This window comes from Helicoverpa zea, chromosome 18 (genome assembly GCF_022581195.2).
Source record: "Helicoverpa zea isolate HzStark_Cry1AcR chromosome 18, ilHelZeax1.1, whole genome shotgun sequence".
In the NCBI taxonomy this organism is placed as follows: domain Eukaryota; kingdom Metazoa; phylum Arthropoda; class Insecta; order Lepidoptera; family Noctuidae; genus Helicoverpa; species Helicoverpa zea.
In genome coordinates, this window is record NC_061469.1 from 5,197,223 (window position 1) to 5,216,091 (window position 18,869).

Here is an 18,869-nt window from a genome sequence, read left to right on the forward strand (position 1 = left end):
ATTAAAGACAGCTTTCAATAATTTATCTATCTTAGTAGAGGTAAGAGTTTGGCATTGCTTGTATAGAACTAATTTCAAAATCCAATCGCTAGCAAATAAATCAACAGACAGGTTATTGAAATCTGCAGTAAGAAAAAAGACTCCAAAGCAATTACTCTAGTTGCCGGTAGTACAAGTCAATGCAAGCCTTTCGGATGTCCGGGGCTGCGGGTTGTTCGAAAGAGATACCGCGGCCCTGGTACATAAAAGGCCTATGACGGAACACGACGGTTTTTAGTCAGATACCGTCTTACCACAAAAACTTTTAAACGTCAGTTTATGCCTTGTCTAAAAAAATGTCAAATTATGACGTTGACATACGGTTCATTTTGCAGCCAAAATTTTTTTAGACAAGTGTAAAACAGGGGTTTAAGTTTTTGTAGTAAGGCCATAAGAGTCTGACACTCCCTCACCGCTGCTAACCCACAGCGGGAGGGGTCATTTGATGATTTTTAACGTCGGAAAAAAAAAGCCTTTCGGATGTCGCTGTGTATATTTTTCTCGGAAAATCCGCTAGAACAGATTACTTAATTAGTAAGCTTTCTAATTTATATTCGATGATACTTTTTGTAGACAGAGCTCAAGAGATAAAGTTGATGCCAGTTTCAAAGGATTATACAAACTGATTTATGTCTTTGAGCTAACCTTTTTTCGATTTTCTAATGAATTTTGTTATCTATACTAATATTATAAAGAAGAAAACTTTGTTTGTTTGTTTGGTTGTAATGAATAGGCTCAAAAACTACTGGACCGTTTTTAAAAATTCTTTCACCATTCGAAAGCTACATTATCCACGAGTAACATAGGCTATATTTTATCCCGGTACGGGCAGTAGTTGACGCGGGTGAAACCGCGGGAAAACGGCTAGTTTAGTTTATAAAGTTATATTTGGAAACTGGATTGCTTCTGAAAGGTTTATCTGGATAGACTTATTACATTCGTCCTTTTTCTTGACCTATTCCAAAAACATTTTTTTTTCGGTCTCTGTACTCAGAACTTGTAAGTACTTGATATCAAAGTTCAGTCAGCGGGCATCTAAAGTTACAGGCCCCCAATTAAACAAGTGTGTCGTCAATCAAAAGTTAATTACGAAACAATCGGGCGTTGTTTTACATGTGTACCTAAATTAGGCCTCTGTCAGCTTGTCGATGAGAGCCGCAGAGGTCATATCTGATAAAACAACGGGCTTGAAAATTGCATGTAAACACACCGCTTGACCCGACACCCATAGCTCAATGGAAAGGACAATTTCGGATTCAATTTCGCTGAAGCCATGCTGGTCAAATCAGTAATGTCTGTTCATTTGAGGCTAAATTGCATATAATAATGATTTTCATGGCTATTATGATGTGTGAAATTGAACAAGTGAAATGTTCATAAACCTACGTTCAACAATGAAACAACAATTGACTGTGATTGGACTTGTTATCGCACCCACTCAAGATTACCTGTCCCGCCACGCAGTCTTGTCACCGTCGTTATCGGGGTCTCGTAAATAAAATTATCACGTACCTTTCTTTCGTCAATCAAGTTAACATTATTGCGCGCGTTACGGACACCTGAATTATGCAGACCGCGTCTGGTTTTCGTAAAAGCGGTCGCAGTTCACTTCTAGTTATTTTGTTTCTGCATTCTGGATGGGACGCCGACGGTCCGCCAGCGGTTGATAAACGGGCGCCATACGTCGGTACACGTGTACTTGATGCTTCTTCGACGAGGGGCATTTTAATGAAACTGAATACTGTAATTATACCGTATTCATTAATTATGATTGTTATTTTGGGGAACGTGACATTCTAGATGAATTGATTATGAAATAGACGCTGCTGTTTTGTTTCATTAATGTACATGGTCGTCTTTAATTTAAAAACGGCCTGATTACGATTTTGGATGCTTTAGATTAGCTTAATTGATATATAAATATGATATATCTAAGTTAATACAATTACAATTTTGTCTAGGAACGTTTAATATTCGTCGCCGTAATTTTTCAACAAAAACTCAGTTGTGCATATCTTCCCTGAATTACGTTCTTTTGACGTTCGCTCGTATAAAAGCGGTTGGTTGACTGGTCGGCTAGATAAACACTCGTGCGCGTGTGTGCGTGGGCGACCGTGAATATTCATAGCGCATTCATTGATGATGGCTGACGTCTTAGAAGACGTTTATCTGAGCTATAGATAAGTAGACGCTCGCCTTTCGTCGGATCATCTTCGAGACTTCGACACATTGTTATATCATGACTTTCTTTAAGCAAAGTACATGTTGTATTCTACGGCTTTTTATCGGTAAAGTGGGTGAAGGATTCTAAAGTTAATGTAGTGAGGGAGTTTTAGCTCTTTTGATTATATTTTGCTGTGTTGTTGTCAAAATGTGTATAGTTACCGGCACGAATCTTGAGCTCTGACCTACATCTGCGCAGAAGTGATTTATTAGCAAAGAACCAATCCCGAGTGACGGCTATGACGCGATGCACTGCCGGCTAATCACCGCTTTAGCTCGCCCCCGCGCCTCACTTCATACCACAAAAGGGACCCAATATATTACTTCTGCGCAGGTGAAGGTCAGAGCTCAAGATTCGTGCCGATAACTATAAATAGGTAAATAGATTTAAATTTTAGATGAACTCTAGAATTTCCATATACCACATACGCATACCACAATCACATATCTCTAAAATATATTTTGCAAAAAAAAGAGTCTGCCAACAATGAAAGAATTCCTCTTCTCTAAAGAAAACACCACAAATACCTTAATTCACAACTTATCCTCCTGATTGAGTTATTAAACGAAGTTCCTGTTCAACCTAAATGTTCGGTTCGGGTCTCGAATTACTAGAGCGTCACGTTCGACCCAAATTGACTATAATTAATCATTTCGTGTACCTATTAATTGAGACAGGGACAGATTGACGCTCATTCACCAGACAGGTTAGCATTACTTCGAAAAAACACACATTTCTGATTTAATTGTTGTCTGTACCTATTGTTATGGAGGAAAATTTATGCCGTTTTCTGTGTATCCGATCCATGTCAAGGTCACCATTCCTCTGCATATGGGCGATTCTCTGTAAGCTCGTAATCGGCTGTCCTGACCGATTTTTTCAATAAATAGTTTAATTCTTTAAAAAACATTCACATTTTATGAAACTTTAACCCCGAAACTTCACGGGCCCATTGTTTTTATAACCATAATTATTTTAATTTTTTTTCTAAACGTTATAGAAGCTCTAAAAATACAGTCCCCTGGCTGTCCCTTTCACTGCATTGACACCTAGAAATGCGATTTCCGAAAAAGTTAATGAAACTACATTCACTTGGCAGTTAGTATCACAAACAAAAATAATCAAATTATATTATTTTCCTAAAAGAAGCACTCATTTCAACTTTATTTATTTTAATAAACTCCTGTAAACTTTGTCCTGAGAATTTTAATACAGTCCCCTGCCAAAAATTTAAATCAAAAATTAAGAAAAACTATAATGTTTTATAATCGGTTTATTACTGAAACGAAACGCAATTGTTATGAAGTTAGCAACCTTGTCAAATGCGGTAACGAGAGGCCATTATGTTTAGTGCCAGAGCGTCATTTGTGAGGTGAAGACGCATTTGGGCCGCTACCACACACATTCCTCTGGTAAATCATTCTGTGTAATTTAATTACTTAAATTATCTCTATTTATAGTTAATTGTTACATTATTTATGCCTAAATTGATCGGTAGGTTCTTAAAAAACAATAAGCCGCCGGTTTTATAAATATTGTGAAATCTAACTGAAATACACAGTCCTCTGACAACAGTCCTCAGTCTAAAAACGCAGCAGGGGACTGTTTAACAAAACAGGGGACTGTGTATTTTGCGTATTACTTCAAAAGTTTTCATGAATTGTTTGTGTAAATTGATTCGCTAGTCTCTTTTATAAATTTAAGAATCAAACTATCATTGCTTCGCATTATTTTATTCTTTTATAAACTTGAATTATATTACACAGGCTGATCAAACGCACGTGATATGGCTCTTAAAAAGAAGAAGCTATCCCGACTGGAATTACTACAGAAAAAGAGAGAAACAGAGCGGCAGGAGCGGTTGTCTTATCTGACCTCCTCAACCCAGTTACCCGGGCAACCCAATACCCCTTTTTTAACGACGCTAAAAATGATCAAATGACTTTTTTCCCTTTCCCTTTGGCTGTGTTAACAGCGGTGAGGGAGTGTCTTTTGCTGAGTGAAAATCCGTCGTGTCCCGTCATAAGCCTTGTACCAACTCTTTCGAACAATCCCGCAGCCCAGGCGGGCCTTGGTCTTGCTGGGCCCGGTGGGGTTGCTGACATCTCCTTGAGAAGCGCGTGGAACAACGCACGCCGCCGACACGCCGACGGAGGAACGATATGAGCCACCCGATCTGGACGCCCATAGACCCACGCCTACGGCGGCCAGGATAAGTCTCGCGACACCCGGCGCCCTTGGTGTCTACCTGATCCAGCGCGGCGGCCAGGATGAGCGGTGCGAACTCTCTGTCCGCCGCCTCCTTCTCGAGCAGTCATGCTCGCAGAAGGAGGCGACGGCATCCCATTCCATCCGACCATCGCCGAATGCGAGAGGTCGCCACCGCCTAATGCCTCGATGAGGACCCGGCGCGGCGGTGCCCTTCCCACGCAGGGCACTCCTGGACTGTGTGGTCCGCTGAGTGGTAACATCCGGGCGCCTCCTCACGACCGATTCGATGCAGATACCTCCCGAAACAACCGTGTCCGGTGAGGACCTGCGTCATGCGGTACGTGAGGGCGCCATGACTCCTCCCGAGCCACTCCTCAAAGAGGAGACTTACCGCTACTATGGTGGCGTGCCCTACCTCAAAACCCCCGCTAGACTGGTGTCAGACTTACTGGATTCTGACTACCCGTAACGACTGCCAAGGATGTACAATAACAGCCGAGACCTACAGTTTAACGTGCCATCCGAAACACAGTCACTGGTGTCTGTGATGTTATTAGAAAGTACAAACAAACTTAGAAAATTTGCATTGGTACTTGCCTGGCCTGGAATCGAAGCCGCGCCCTCATACTTGAGAGGTTGCTTCTTTACCCACTAGGCCCACCACGACTTTTTCGCCGGCGACGTCATTAGTAAGCAGTTCAGTAAAGAAATCGAAACGCTCAAAATCGCGATACATATCTTTGTATAGTTCACAGTAACATAAACATGAATGTCAGCGCTCTTCATACTGCTAACATATTAACTTACAACAATTACCAGGAGTTGTTGGAAGACCTATGTTGCGACCGGTATAATGAGGATTGTTTGGCGAGATCGTGCCATGCTTGCGGTAATAAAAACCCGAAATAAATAGCTTTTGATAATAGAAAAGTCATAAAATGTGGGTTTCTGTTCACATTCAAAACAGTCCCCTGATGTTTCAAACAGTCCCCTGTCATGATTTTTTGGAAAATCGCTAATAACTCGGAAAATAGGTACAAATTCAGTGGACCTCCTTGTCTAACTAAATAAATAGTTAATTTTCTTTGGCATAGGACTAGGTTTTTTGCCAAATTTAAAAAAAAATTGCCAGGACAGAATTTGTATGGAGCTGAACGAGCTTACAGAGAATCCCCCATATGTATGATTCAGAAACATTTATATTATTATAAACAATCATTTGTTTAACAATGTGAATCCCATTGATTATTTATGACCTCTAATTCTACCGAGAACATTAATTACGATACAATTTCAAGGTTAACATTAATTGAAATTGTGTCAAATCAACGTGATTTCCCTATAACGCTAATACAGCGAATATTGGATTTCGGCAAAAATGACAGCGCCTATAAATGGAACGTATTTACGAAATGTATTAGTGGAATCGATAAATAGACGAGACGTTGGCGGATATTAGTTCGGAAATCATATGTTCGACATCTAGTTTTAATGTAACCTTCGAGTTGGCGTGTTATGTGAGGGGACAGAGTTTGTTGACATCCATCCATTGCATCTTGACATCGGTCAGACGGTCTCGACAAAACTTTGATCCATTTTATGGCACTCGGCTGCAGGAAAGTTCTGTGACAAAACTTGTTAGTGTTGTTGGTTCTATTGAGGAAGTTGATACTGAAATGTGTTCTGGGGTCGTTATCAGTTTTACGAGTGATTTGTGTAACAGGCAAATCGTCACTCTTATTATTAATGGTTCGTAGCTGTGAGTATTCCGTTTTTGAGAGTTTTATTTGCTTCTTTTTATTTTTATTCTTTCTTATTGTTCTTTCCAGGGAATGCCAAAAAGTTATCCGATACTTTTATTCTCTCGATACTCGTTTGTCTATTGTACTCACTTCCATTCCTACACGGCAAGTCTTGGGAATTCGTTCCGCCTGTTTTGTTAACAACATATTAGGCTTACAGCCAAACTTTAACAGTGATCGGAAACTCAAATAAAGCCTATTAAAGAACAAAGTTTATAGAACTCTTCTACTTTAATGTATTTTACTGGCTCCACAAAAGACTGATCTGTCTCCATTCTAATGTCCCAGATAAAGTTTTCAACTGACTTTTGCAGTAGTTGTATTCCAAAATTGTATGCTCTAAATCCCGGTAGTTCGTGTTGTTTTATTCATTGATATGAAAACTGGGTTTGCACTTTAAACTTGTTTCACTAGTTTTATTTGACTTTTATCCTGGTACGAATCCAAGAGGAAAGTTCACTGTATAAGTTGTTGGTTTATAGAATTAGCTGGGTCTAGTTACTTCTGGCAAAGCATAGTTCCCTATAAACGAACCGAAGTTATATTAAGTTTGAAAGCGACGTAATATAGCATTTTATAAGGATCATCTAAACCTATTCGCACTGTAAATTTTTCCTAAAAACGAATAGAGGATTTTCATCATTGTTACGTATATATTTTTGTATAACTTGTTTTAATCTGTTCCTTTTTCTTTTGTCCTAGGTCAAAGACATATGCAACGAGCTAGAAGTTCGGGTGCTGTGTCATAAGATTCTACAAAATGTATCAATACTGCTGGATGCCGATCGAGGGTCGCTGTTTTTGGTGCAAGGAGAGAGAGCGTCACCCAATCCACAAAATGGCAGGTTAGTACAGAATTCAGTTTTTTTGTAATTGTCGTGATTCTCTTGTGACGAGTAAGTTTAGAGACAAAATAGTTACGAGACAGGTATGATACCCGTATTTTATTTCTTGATCATTTATTTGAAAAGGACTTGACTTGTTAAAAAAACTAGAATAACAGTTATCCTATCAATTGTTAAAAGTTACTCAATCATTTGTAGTCCAAGCTTATAGACTTTACTTATCAAATATTTGACAGTACTTCTAGAAATTTTGTTTACCAATATTAGGTTACGAACAAAAGTCAACTCAGCCATCTTTATTTAAATGTAATTTTCTTTTCTTTTTGTATTTGCTTTTTTTTATATTATATTCTCTCTATCGGCAGGTATTTTTCTTGGAAATAAAAAGCTATGTTATGGAATCCCTTTGGGTTAGAATACTTCCTACATGTACGAGTAGTTTTGGCTAGGTTGACAGTCCCTAGAGACTCTAGAGATGTCGAGTTTTGCTTTCTGATCGCAAAGTGAAGGCCGTCGCCTACCTGGCCATTTAGACAGGAATAGCCAATGGGAACGATGGATTGACGTTTCGAATAAACTGCGCGTCTTTTGGGCTTCAGGAAAGCACTCAAAGTCGAAATGTTAGTAAACAAATTAATTTTGGCAATATTACCCATACACACAGTCCAAATATGTAGTATATGTATGTATATACTACATATACCTCTATATGTGGTTAATACGCTTGTTTAAGAAAAACGCTTGAACTTATTGCATTAACTAGAAAAACAAAGGTTTTACTAATTAGTTCGAACACAATTGATTACAAGGCGTACCACAATGGTCTCAAAAAGACCTCCAATAAGAAGTAGAAAAACAAAATGAGAATTTGCACTTGAATGCAAGTCACCCGTTCGTAATCAGAATTTATAGCTCCAAGAACGAGTTTGTGCTACTGCAGTGTTCAGATGGATGCCAGTGTAATTCTACAGACGTTTCAACTTGATATATCCGTCTCTCTTCTATGTATGAAAAGCGACGTCAACGAAAAAGAAAGAGTAATTTGGCCGCAGTCCCCCGTCATGGACACTTCCATGAATCTAGAAATATACGAGTGTATTTGATCACGGCTTTCTAGACATACAACAGCTGTATTTCCGTCCGTCAGTGCATTTTACTGTCTGTAGACTTTTATGAGCATCGTGATTCATGGCTAATGAAACCCCTTCTAATGAAGAATAGATGGTTATAAAATCTGAAATGGTTTTATTCTTCTTCGAGTAATAAAAACATCACTTGTCTCAAGTCTAGACGTTCATCAAACTTTCCCTGAATGCATTCCCCTTTATAACCACTCTCGAAATTATCATAAGTGTGCACTCGTCATGTATGAATTTGCTCTTTCTTTGCTGCACTCAGACTTTAAACTTTGAAATATTTATCACGTCTCATTTAAATATGTACCTAATTTGCGTTTTCATTCTTCGTTGAACAATTTGTATAAAAGTCTGCATTCTTCGAGACTATTATTCTGCTGCGCCTTGCTCTGATTTCAGTGCCAGGATTACTTGTGCGGTTGTGCCCACACAATTTGAGAATACCATCTTTCAAATCAGTCTTTCTACATTTAGCTCTATTGCGTTCTGTTCATGGACATAAATTAGAAGGTAGAAATGGTAACTCTAATTGCTGTCTTCTCGTGGTTGTAAAAACGAGTTTTTCCAAAGGTAATGAAATTGCAAGGAAACTGTTTAAGAGATAATTACGTCTAGACGTTTAAAGTGAAAATCGCTTCGTCTGAAGGGTCAAATTTAATTACGAAAATTAATAGCACGACGGTATCTCCCGTCAACGACCTTCAGTGATTGAACCTTCGACTGCCGGACTGTCGAGTGCAAAATGCAAGGACCGAAGACTTAATACCGGTTTTTGTATTCCGTAAATTGCGATTATGCTAATGAGAAGTGAGTTTTTGGGCAATTTTGAATTTTGAAAATAAAGTTTCATGCAAGTATTTTAGAAGTTCATAACTTAAGATGATTGCCAGTTTTCAGTATCAAAAACTTGACTCGATGATAAATTAATATATTATTTTTCAATTTAGCAAATTTTCGAACTTTTAATAAAATCATGAAGCTTTGATCTCCGAAGACTAATGCTAAAACTTTCGTAATTTCAAAGTATCTTTTCTTAGCTACCACTTTGGAATAGAATTTTAAAATTGCATGTTCTCACATAGTTTTTGAAACAAAGACTTGGCTAAAAGAATTGCCAGCTGTCTGAAAGTTAAATTAATATCGTGACCGAGCATAGTTGTGTCAAATAGTAACCATTTGCATAAACCATATTGGTCTGGGAGCTAACACAATTTTGTGCTAGTTTGTATTCGACGTGGCTGCAACCAGCGGATGCACTTAACATATTGACAAAGTTCATAACAACGAGAATACAATGCATTATTTATTGGCAATGTGTTCTGTATTGATTATGGAATATCTTGTGTTATTGTTGGAGATGACTGGATCACTTAGACTGGCATTTGTATACATCTTGAGCTTAGATTTTGAGGTATTTGATCGGTTTCATGTAGTTACTTGAGTCCTGGATTTGGTCGTGGTAATGGTAAAGTCTACTTTTCGGATTTACGTCTGTTTTACATTTTGCAATAGTTCATTCCTTGTGCTAGTGTTCGCATTAGACGTTGGTTGGTATAGTAATTTTTTTTTAGGAGTTCATCTACTTTCATTACTAACTTGAACTTTTACATTTATATTCTCATCTAAGTTAGCGCGTGTGGGTTTAAAAAAGTCAAAAAGGCTACATACCCGACGCATGGCATATACATCCCCCCTGCGTATTTATACAAAAGCGTTCATAAAATATTTTCACCGTTTTTCCCCGGTTTGTACATTCGTATAATTTTTTCTCTTGAGTTTCAACGGCTCTAACCCCTTTGAGGTTTCACTAAAATGGAATTTCGCATGGAAATTCATTTGGAAGCTCGCAGCAAAGGTGCCTTGCCATTAGAGACCGCTGTGGTTCCAACAGTTTTTTTCTATTCCTTTTATTTTATTTAAAGTCCGACATTTTATACGTCGCAGAAATTAAAGAGCAGAAAATAATTTGCGTCAAAAAGCCAGTCGTTAACTGTAATTTTTATGTGTGCAGAAAAATTTAATATATTAAAAAAAGAGTCAATAATAGTGAAAGCACATATTGTTAATTCTTGGTATATTCCACAGAGAAATCTGGTTGTAAATGTAGATAAAATATTTGTTCTATACATATAAAAACCGAAATCTTTTCTGTGTAAAATTTCAGTACAGGACTTTTTGAAATAATAAAATCAAAAAATATTAATATTTACAGTTCTAGTTAAGAGAGCAAAAACCTTACATATTTTCAGACCACATATTTCGGGTAAAAAAGAGTTGATCATTTCCAAAGTTGTGTGTTAGTTTTAACTGGATCTCAACTTAGTTGTGTCCCCTGTTATAACTTAGAAATTACGGTTCATAGTTCCGACTGTGTATATCAAAATTTTGTTTATGCGTTGTATTCCTGACGAAAGTTCAAATATTTTAGTGAAATAGTTTATTTGATGATATGACTATTAATTGCGGAATACTGTGGAATATTTCACTAGTTTATTTTCATGAGCACTGATAGTGTAAATGGGTTTGTAAAGTGTATCGTTTTTGCTGAAGTAGGCTTATACTTCCAGCCGAGGCAATCCAGAAAATTATTCTTCACTATATTGTAAATGTCAGTGATATAGGGTTATGTTTCTTGTTGTATGTTGCCCACAAGTTCATAGCCAACTTGCTTCAGTTCCCATACCCATTACCTATTTAGCCGCCGAAAATTAATTCTCAATTATTAGGGACACCTAAAACGTATGTTCTAGAAGACCTACTACACGTATACCTAGCAGTAATTAAAAGCCATATAATTACACTCGAGTGCCTGATACAGGGAACGGCCCACATAGTGGTTATCTACTGGAAAGATATATCATACCCCCGTGGGAGGTTGAGTTAATGTGAATTACCGTTCTCTAGGCGCAATACGTCCTCGATTCCAGAATTAATACTGGCTATAAAAGCCTTGTTTTCTTTGATACGTAATACATAAATAGGACATACCCCTCATTTGGGTTAACATGGTTTCATTTTAGAGCAAAGGGTTTTTACTTAATTGTAAAGAAATAATAATTTTATTACAGTCTATTTTAGTCTATTTTTTGTGTAATGCTTGCTATTTTTTTTACAAAGCAAGGGATATTTTTACAAAGCAAGGCCATAAGTTATTTGTAGCATCTTTTATCTCATTAGTGTCGAGTTCGAGTTCATAGATATACGACTTTTACGCAGTGCACCCAGGCGTATACCTGCAATATGCGAATCGTAACACAAGAGCACTTGAAAGAATGTTTAAATTCTTCATGACATACTTAAAGAAAATATAGACTGCCTATATTCCATTAAAAATGCTGTCTTTCATACTTAAAAATTAACCTGTCATTGTCACCGCTAGGAAATTAAACGTACCTCAGTTTGGCAGGGTTCATGAAAAAGGTGGAAAGATAGCGGAAACGTGTCACAAGCTAATACCTCCCAAAAAGCCCTCTGTGACGTAAAAGGGGCTTTTAAACTTCGCCCCTGTCCGTAAAATATATTTTCACGAGCAACACCGCAACTTCGCTGCTCACCATCCCTACTAATATTATAAATGCCAAAGTAACTCTGTCTGTCTGGCTGTCTTTCTGTCTGATCTCGTGTCTATACCACTGAACTGATTTTAATGAAATATGGTACAGGGATAGAGTTGACCTTGAGAAAGAACATAGGATAGTTTTTATCAACGACTTTTGAAGAGTTCTCTTGGAAACGCGATATAACCGAACATGACGCGGGCGAAGCCGCGTGCGGAAGCTAGATAAAAATAAACTAGCGGGCCTTCTAATTGTAAACGCCGACAAATAAGTAACGTAGAAAGTTTTAATTAAAGATCGTGGTTTTCATTAACATTACAAAGTCGGGAGCGAATTATTTACCATGTTCCACGGAGGAATAATAGTCGCCTCAGGCTCAAATAACATGCGCCTATTAGCATATCAGATGGAAATTTGTCCTTAATGAAAACATAAATATAATTATGTTACTTTTCATTATTATTTTAATCAGGGAAAGAAGCTTTTTGGAATTGTAATTAGTTGGCGAGAAATAACTTTGTTCTTTTTAACTAGTAAATATCCTGCACTGTTAGAAGTTAAAAATAACATTTCTATTTACAGACAGATTTTTTTTAAAACGTTCATACTTCTTTTACGTGGGTATTGTCGTGGGCGTTTTCATGAAATCCTTCTTCCATATTCGTTGAACGCAAAAAGTGGAAACATTCAATGCCACGTCTGAGTGAGTTAAGAATTTTTCACGGAAAGACAAACTATTTCTGGACGCCTACGTGAATGGGTACAAAGAATTGATTAAAGGCTTAAACAACTTAGATTTTTTACTATATTACAACAATTTATGGTTCTTCTTTTTGAATGCTTATTTTGTCACAAAGAGGTAATCTTCATATATAAAACAAAGTCGTGTTAGTTACACATTTTATAACTCAAGAATGGCTGAACCGTTTAAGCTAAAAATTAGAGGGGAGGAAGCTTAGATCCGAGAGAAGGATTTAGGATGGTTTTCTCCACCATCCGGGACGTGGGTGAAGCCGCAGGCAGAAGCTAGTACTCTATAAAAAAACACTTGGTAAAAAAACTTAAAAACTACCCCACAATTTGATTTTACATTAATTAATTTACGAATAAGGCTCCGGTTTGTACACGAGTCACTAGTTTGAACATTACCAACTAAAACATATTTTTGCAATGCAACTACATCTTGGTTACAAACTAATTTTGTTTTACAAGTCCAGCAGAGGCGATCCTTTAATCCACGTGCCATATTACACGTTGTATTTCCACGTACACGAGTTGCACAAATAACTGTTAACTTAAGAGGCTGACAGCACCCAAAACTCTCTTTCTCTCTCTTAGAGAAGCCTGTTGACGCGACGTTCGTAACGTTCGTAACACACATATACATAAATTAATAGCTCTAAAATGAGTTGGGTAGTCAAAAATAAAAATTAACCAAGTTCTGTATTTACATATGGACTCGATAATGTTACAAATTTTATCAATGTAGGTTGATAAGTAATACGGATTTTTTTGTTAGAAGATCATTTTAAGAGTTAAGATTTCAATTTTTTTTTGTGTCGAGAAAACTTTCCGAGAACGTATTTTGAAATTAACAGGGTTCTCAGAAATATGTTCAAGATTAGTCTGTATTTTTTTCGCCTTCAAAAACTGCATAGATTTGGGCAATACTTTTTTTGAGACAAGCCAATTTAGGCATTCAGCGCCTTAAGTGATGACGGAGCCTCGCTTAGGATGCAATTAAGGTTACCCAACTGTTATACGGTCAGACTGACTTCATATTGTCAGGTATTAGTCATTGTATGCCGAACTGTTGTTTGATTTTACCGAAATTTTGTATTGTTAATTAAGGATGTGTAATGGAGGTTTTGCCAGTCTGTGTATTGAGCTAAATCTGCGTAACTGGGTTATTGTTGATGGAACTTTAATGACATCTGGTTATTTATGCCCTAAACAATAACTGTTACCAAAATCCTGGTTCAGGTAAATCACAACAAGACTTCATCAATAAAACCCGTATTATAAACAGCTCGAATCGCCAGCGAATACAAGCAAGCAACACTAAAACTTTCAAAGCCAATGAATACAACATACCACTGCTCTAAGCGCACATTTCCCCAACCGTTTACATCTGCCGTCATATCTCAGTTGCAGTTACAGTCTCGGCGTTACATTTGTTCCTTCTCGGTTCGTGAACAAAGTGGTTGGCCGATTCCCCAGTGAGTTCCCGGAGCGGACAACTCTAACATCCCTGATATAACTGGCTGTCACGCGACAAGCCGCTAGCCTTTGTTTTCATAGACCCTTGGAGAGGCGTCGGCAACTTGGAGCAATTTATTTTGACAGCGGAGATTTAACGTTTCCGATGCTTGACGAAACCCGTTGATTGTTGGTGCTATTTCGAGACCAGCGAAAGGTAATATTTAAACTTAAACTTTAACTTAAACTATATTGTAGAACAGAAAGAAAATATAAGAACAACTAAAAACAAACCAATAACAACGTTACGGGTGGTTAATTCTGAAATGCGAACTGCGTATGACTTTTACATTTTTCTTATGCAGTTAACGTGTTCCTGACCTTTGTCGCTTTATGAAGCGATGCACAAAGGCAGTAAAAGTCGAACAAGATTTTGTAGTTATTCGTATGGCAATTTAGTGGCCATTCAAGCAATATCTGCCAGTGAATATTTAAGATCTTGCGCATAGTCGTTAAATGCGGGGCTTCGGAAGTGGCCGAGCGCTCGGGAATATGTCCGGTCGCTGAGATTCTAGTTTAGTTTTAGATAAAGCGACGTACCAGCCAGCTTTGTCTTAAAAATATTTCTTCTATTAAATATATTTGAAGACTAATTAAATTGTAACATAATAAAGCTCTCCAAATTATACGAAGCCACATAAATCTTAAAGATTGATTACTTTATATTTGCCGGTTGAACGTTTTGGGTGAAATTCTTTGCTGGAAAATTTTGAAACAGGAATATACCCAGCGGTCTTCATTTAAATGAATTATACAGAGTTGTAGTTCAGGGAACTTGTATTAATTTGTGTACGATTTGTTAACAGAAGATTTACAAAGCAAGTCGTAGTAGATGAAAAAAGAACGGTTGGGGAAATAAGTTTGCGAGGTTCAAAGGGATAGAATGGCGGGTATCCGATCCCTCTGAGCTATTACTGTATCTATCCAGTCCTAGACCGTGAACATTACGGATTGTTATTTTCTAGAGGATAAAATGAATGTTGTGGCCTGTAAAATGTGGTCTGGAAAACCTTATTCTCTGTGAAGGATTTGGTAGATTTCAACTTTGAGTAGCATAATAAACAGCTACCTATCTAATATAACTATAAGAAACATAAGTAATATCTAAAATGCTTATAATAATTGTTATTCAATAATCTGTTTCTACAATCAGTCAATAAACAGCTTTTGTGCAATTCTAGTTCGATTTTGTTAGAGAAACTGGTACGTGAGTTTGAAACCATTTTTTCCTAACATGGTAAGTTTTCTCCAGAGTGACTTCAACAAAGTAGCTCATAATTTTTCAGCTCTCAAAAGTTTTTTATTAAAAAGATCAGATGCCTCGTACTCCGTAAAAATGATAACAAACACTGTAGGCATGATACTCGTCGACGAAAATTTTATCTATTATGTATTATGATGTACTGAGCTTGAATTTTAATAAACACGTGGAACAAAACAAACCAAATTCTAATTTACATAAATAAAAAAAATATATGCGTTGATAACTAACTACTCTCAAAGGTCGGTTACAAAACAGAAGGCCACAGGGACTGTCTCAAATGTTTGTTGAGTTCTTCATCTGCCAAACCATTTCCCAACTTATTTGTGGTTGACGGATACTTTTTTGGCTAACGTGATATGGTCGTTTAAGGTGATCTTCACACTGCCCCGCATCACGCTGCATCTTGCGTGTCGACGCACCTACGCGCGTTCCTGCGGGAGTGCAGATCTGCATCATCGTGCGGGTTTTTCACGCACTCACGCGCGTAGGTGCGTTTTGTAAATTCACGCACAGCGAGTTCCATTTTCAAATATACACGTCACGCCCATTCAAAATCACGCGCGGCATTGCGGGATTCAGTGTGCCATACCTTGCGTCTCGCCCCGCACCTACGCGCGGGGTTGCGTGTTTCTCCGCATGTATGTGCGTGATCCGCATGAACGCGCGTGGATGCATTTTCAGTGTGTTGGACTATGCGTGTTTTCCATACAAACGGAGATATTTCCATACAACGGAAAAAAACGCATCCACGCACTACGCTGCATCATGCGGGGCAGTGTGATAATCGCCTAACATAAAAGGTACAATTTGTATCAGAATAAAATAATTGTTTTCTCATTTCCAATCAATGGGTCCTCAATGGAACATGCATGACGCGTCTATATTTTCACAACATGTGTTAATTCCTCTATTCCATAAATTGCCCGGAATGTTTAGAAGAACAAAGCCGGCTGCGGAATTTGACGTCCATGGTTATAGTTTTTGGCTTCAATCCAGTACGCAATACGGTTTTTTCGTATTTATGTTAGAATCAACGTGTTTCGAAGGGCCGAAGTTATTGGACAATAGGTATTCGTGCGATCGTTCTCGCAGATTTGTGGTTTTGGTCAATCGTTTTGCGATTAATTAATTAGCGTTGCACCGAAACGGAGGCACTAATTGTCGTTGAATTATTGGCGTCCGTTCTACGAATGACGGGTTTACTATTTTTATCCCATTCAAATGCAATCGAATAAAGTGGAGAAAAAATCTTTAAGCGCACCGTCGATTTCTCAATCCCACGCTAGCTTCAGGTTATATCGAGGAAAAATATAACTTAATAAAGTCCTTGAAAGATGTAGGTCGATCTATTTTTATTGGGAATTGGTTTGAGCTGAAGTTATGCTCTAAGCTTGTTATGAAATAAAACTTCATAAGGGTTTATTTACGTCTTTGAAGAGTAGTCACAGACAATTCTGAAGACTGGTTCTACAACTCAAAGTCCTTGTAACTATCGTGAAGGGTTGATGTGGAGTCTAAAGATGGAGACATAAGATTATATACCTACTGGGCCGCCGAAATAACTTAAGTGATTAGATGGTACTGATATATAATTTTATATGGCAAATCTAATTAGATTTATTTACAACACAACGCGCACGAAGTCACGAATAATGTCTAGCTGTAGTTTATTACTGCAACTAATCACGTGGAAACTGGAAATCTAAATGACGCAAATCGGAAATGTGAAACAGAAGTCAAACGATACATTATAAGTAGTTATGATATTATCACATAGGTACAAACTTATATGTAATATGACTTCCGTATGTAATTACTTGGATTAAATGTGATGATACTAATTTATTTGATTTAGGCATAATTGTATGTTTTTACACGCTTTTTATTTACTTACCTAAAATTTGTCTACGACACTGAAAGAATCGTTCAAATCTGACCAGTGGTTCCTAAGGTTAGCGCACTCAAGCAAACAAAGTCAGATTAAATTATATTAATATAGATTCATAACCATAAGATAATAAGTATATACAACCACTGAATGGATAAGGATATTTTTTTTTACAATTCGCCATAGAATATCATAAAGTATATGCGATTTGATTTAATGTGATTATGAACGACACACCCGATATAAACATTATACATTACAAGTTCTATTTAGAGGAGCAATATTCTTAAAACGACCATTTTTGTTAACCAAAAGTGACTCTCTTGCACAAAGGTTGCTCAAAGGTGCTGTAACTAGAACAGAATAACGTTATTCTGTGAAACAAAATCTGGGCATTCAAAAACCGTTCTCCAAAATAAACAGTATGTATTTCCAAGCGAAATATGTAGACGATTATCCTTCTTTTGTTATTCATGAATATTATATCTGGTGTACCCAGTTCTATTGCATATTTTGTTTTATTTATGGCAGAACTGACCTTTGGTGAATATGTTAAACGCAGACGCGATACAAATTACATCGGCCACTGTCAAGGTCAAGGGCAATTATGATCGATGTAATCGAGAAACTGTTATAATGCATTTTTACTTATTTTTGATGGGTTATTGCGTTCCGTTACAGTTTTATATAGAAATATAGACTTAAAAAATTCATGAACATTTGTATCTTTGCAACTGTCGCCCTCTCTTCCTTAAAAGGAAAATACTACCCAACATTCTCCTAAAGGTCGCATTTTTTCGTAATTAACATAAACTTGTCGATCCTTTATTACAGTGAGAGTAGTTTTCGTTTTTCTAAGCGCGACAAAAAGAGATAGAAGTATTCGTAATCCCCAGCATCGACACCGACTGAATAATAAATGAAGAGTGACACTTAAACTTCCCTAGAGTCAGGGGTAGGTTGAAACACTCGCGAACCTTCTAAGGTCAAGGTTATTGGGTTGTATGCGGAAATGTACTCGACGAAGTTCGGAGGGTTATATCCTTTCGCATATGTAGTCATATCTGTCATCGTAACAAGGATTTTATTACCCTACTTATGTTATTGCTTCTTTTATTTTATTGTCTTCAGTTGAAGTACATAAATATTACTTTGCATACTATAAATTGGGATACATTATTGAGTGATCATATCTATCTCTTTTTTTCTGTAATTTTCCAGTAGAATTAGTTTTGTTGTTGTACTGTACCCAATATAAGTATTATAATTAATTTCAACTAACTCTTGAACTAAATAAAAAGAGCCATGAGGTGAAACGCATTAATTTTCTACGGCATAACACCAAGTAGTTAATCATAAATAAAATAGCTTTTCAATTATGTTTCTTCGAAGCGCGAAAGGGGTAATGATGGCTAAGAATTGCTCGTGGTAAACAATCTGTGGGAATTGCCTTCGGGGTTAATTAATGGCTTTTGAGAAGCAAGCTTTATAATCATCTAAGCAGGAAAATATCCCACAAAAACAACTAAAAATATTTCAATCTGGGAAAACGATTAAATCAAGACGTTACATACATCTTTCCTATTTTGTACACAACTATAGAATTGTTCACGAAAGCAGTCAATGTGTTTTCTCTTATAAAGC

The 18,869-nt window shown here is 37.2% G+C and overlaps 1 protein-coding gene across 9 annotated transcripts in view; it reads left to right on the plus strand.

The window, feature by feature from the left end:
- LOC124638940 (dual 3',5'-cyclic-AMP and -GMP phosphodiesterase 11) overlaps positions 1-18,869 on the plus strand; it is a 201,683-nt gene that overhangs the window by 136,421 nt on the left and 46,393 nt on the right. For all 9 annotated transcript variants that reach the window (XM_047176110.1, XM_047176113.1, XM_047176115.1 and 6 more), the window contains one exon: positions 6,979-7,121. In XM_047176110.1, coding sequence (XP_047032066.1) covers positions 6,979-7,121 — 143 coding nt within the window. The remainder of the gene's footprint in view (positions 1-6,978; positions 7,122-18,869) is intronic.